The sequence below is a fragment of the Cynara cardunculus genome, assembly GCF_001531365.2.
Source record: "Cynara cardunculus var. scolymus isolate 2C chromosome LG 8, CcrdV1, whole genome shotgun sequence".
Classification (NCBI taxonomy): Eukaryota; Viridiplantae; Streptophyta; class Magnoliopsida; order Asterales; family Asteraceae; genus Cynara; species Cynara cardunculus.
Window position 1 is genome coordinate 435793 of NC_037535.1, and position 3148 is coordinate 438940.

Here is a 3148-nt window from a genome sequence, read left to right on the forward strand (position 1 = left end):
TGAGACCGAAGGCTCAATAGAGTTAATAATCTGCAAGAACATACGAGCATCTTGTTGTAACCAAAGGTCATGATTACCGTCAGTAGGAGGGTCAGAATCTAGATGAGAAGCCATTCCCATACTTCGGACATACAGACGGACCGTTTTGATCCATTCAAAGTAATTAGTACCGTTAAGTTTATTATCGGTAACTCTACCACTCGTCGGGATCAATTCAGGTATACGAACACTGCCAGACGACTTGTCATCGGACGACTTGTCATCGGACGACTTGTCTCCATCTTTAGCCATCGGAGATGGAGCGGATGAAGATGGCGACCTTCAAGAAGCAAGAAAAAGAAGTTGGGATGATGCTGGAGGCGGCTGGCGGCACGTGGGGCGGCGGACAGCGACTGGAAAACACCGGGTCGGTCGTCTGAGTCAGCGGCGGCGGTGCAGCGACAGCGGCAGATTCCTGCGAGCAGAGGCGGCAGCGGCAGATTCCGGCGAGCAGAGGCGGCAGCAGCAGATATGGCGGCGTCTAGGGTTCAGGCGACAGTGGCAGGAGTCCGGCGAAGTCGGCTAGGGTTCTGGCGAAGTCGGCTAGGGTTCCGGCGAAGTCGGCTAGGGTTCCGGTGACGACGGCAGGAGGTTTTCAGAGTGGCTCTGATACCATGTGATCAGAGGGACAGAGAGAAGAAGTATTCTTATTTACTGAATGAATAATTACAAAGGAGAGGCGTGTATATATAGACACAAATAAGAAACCCAAACCCAAATAAGCAAAGGCCCGTACGGCCCAATAGAAACCCTAAACAGACATAATATATTTACAATATATTCTAACAAGCTTCAAGCCTTTTCTGATTCTCATTGGAACCAAAATCTTCAAGCTTACTCAGACTCTGACTGGGCTGGTTGCCCAATCGATCGTCGATCCACGGGGGGATATGCTATCTACTTAGGCTCGAATCTTATTTCTTGGTCTGCTCGCAAGCAGAAAACTGTCTCTTGATCTTCAACAGAGTCCGAGTATAAGGCCATTGCAGATACTGTTGCTGAGTTGATTTGGCTGAAGTCTCTTCTTCAGGAACTTGGATTAAATAGCAAGGCTCCTACTCTTTGGTGTGATAATCTTGGCGCAACATATCTCACAGCTAATCCTGTCTTTCATGCCCGTACCAAGCATGTTGAAGTAGACTATAACTTTGTTCGTGAACAAGTTACTCAAGGGAAACTAATTGTCAAGTTCATCTCTACAGACGACCAAATTGCTGATATTTTTATAAAGCCCCTGCCTTCTCAGAAGTTTTGAGTTTCTACGGTCCAAGTTGCAGATTGCTAACCGCGCTGAACTTGCGGGGGAATGTTAGACTAAGTCAACTAGTCTAGTTTATATTATTAATATTGTCTAGGGTCCAAAGTGTAATTAGTTTTACCTATATAAGGTGTATCAGATTATTATTATTTTTCAATCAATACAATCAATATCAAGTTTTATATCAGGGAACTCTATGTTTTAGTCCATCGCCCTGTTGTACTTTATCGTTGTGTGCCACTTAATAATACATATTCTTGAGAACCACTCTTTAGGTAAGTTATTGATATCTAAGGGATGCAATATTGAAGTGCATTTCAGAAACTTAAATAAATAATTAGAAGACACAGGTCAAGAGAATATCCGCATTCTCTCTCGAGCAACAGGAGTTCAAAGAGTGTATTAAATATCCCTCTATAATGTGAAGAGAAGATACATTAATAAATAATATAAGAATACTTACTGTGAATTCCGCATCCGGGGAATATATTCATATAAAGAAGTAAGAGCTCCTCCATGTGCTATACAAGCTCTCCTTAAATGAACGGGTAGATCTCCAATATCTTTCATAGAAGCTAAGTTCCCAATAAAATGGGAAAGGACATCACCAAAATGTTGTGAAGCCTTTATGACATATGTTAGCATGTTAGACACCATAATACAAGACCGATGATAGCTATCTTTACTGATGAAATAAACTTCAAGGAGATAAGAGCAAAAAAGCATTTGATTGGAGAGACTTAAAAGGTATGAGTTCACAGCACCTCTTTAGCAAATTCAGTTGGCAGAATGTCGATAGCTAAACATATTACACCATCACCCTCAGTGTCTTCATGATAAGAGTCACGGGATGGGTCATATCTAACAGCCAAAAAAGCAAACCATTATCAAGACCGACAAAATAAAGTACGTATTTGGACTCCACGATAACAAGATATGTTTAAGCAATGTACTAATTGAAGAAAAAGAAGAGAGTGTAAGATGCAAAGACAAAGTATCAATAATGTACTCTTTACATATGCTTAGTTCTGTTAGAACAAGAAAGCAAATAAAAAGAATTTTTTTCGATGTCATGAAAAATTACAATTATTACATAAAGTTTTATGTAATAATCATTATTATGAGCTAATGGTGTTGATTTAGTAAATTTAAATATCTAATAAAAGTTCAAGTAACTTGATTAAATTATGTGTCAAATAAAAAATTGCAAGTTTCTTAAAACGTAATGTAAAATGTACGTGGTTGCTTATTAATATCATTACAAGTACAACAACAAAATCACAACCACCAAAAATAACATACCATAAACATTGGAATATTCAATTATTTGAGATCTTATTCAAAATGAAAGCAACCGAATTGTATTTTTCAACGGTCAACAATGGCTATAGAAAGCAAATGATCAGGCATGAGCAACCAATTTCAGTATCAAATTATCCGAGGGAACATATCTATAAATCAACGAAGTCAATAATATATAGTTTTCCCCATAAGCCAGGGGCCAAGACAATTAAACTCACACAAGATATACAATTATAATATTCACATGATCCCTCGACAAACACATGAACAAATTGTTTATTTTCGTCGTGTGTAATGCCCCAAGCCCAAAGCAGCAGGATGGCCCAATAACTTCTAGTTCAACTTAACACCACGGTGGAAGTTATTGGTGGCCCACAACTTTGATGTTATAAACAGCTCAAAAATCTACTTTCCTATTCATGTGGGACAAATTGTTACAAACCCTCCACTTAAATTCCTATTGTCAGTCTTCCTAGAATCCTCCTTGTAATTGGCGAAGTGGGGTTCGTCTAAGATGTTACAAATACCCCCCCCCCCCCCTCATCATGC

General features: G+C 39.6%; 1 protein-coding gene across 2 annotated transcripts in view; it reads right to left on the reverse strand.

The window, feature by feature from the left end:
• Positions 1 to 1296: 1296 nt before the first annotated feature.
• Positions 1297 to 3148, reverse strand: part of LOC112516102 (alpha-aminoadipic semialdehyde synthase-like) — a 10335-nt gene continuing 8483 nt past the window's right edge. For both annotated transcript variants that reach the window (XM_025123103.1, XM_025123104.1), the window contains exons 10-11: positions 2062 to 2158; positions 1297 to 1921 (exon numbers count right to left, since the gene is read on the reverse strand). In XM_025123103.1, the coding sequence (XP_024978871.1) occupies positions 1757 to 1921; positions 2062 to 2158 (262 nt within the window). In that variant the 3' untranslated portion in view covers positions 1297 to 1756. The remainder of the gene's footprint in view (positions 1922 to 2061; positions 2159 to 3148) is intronic.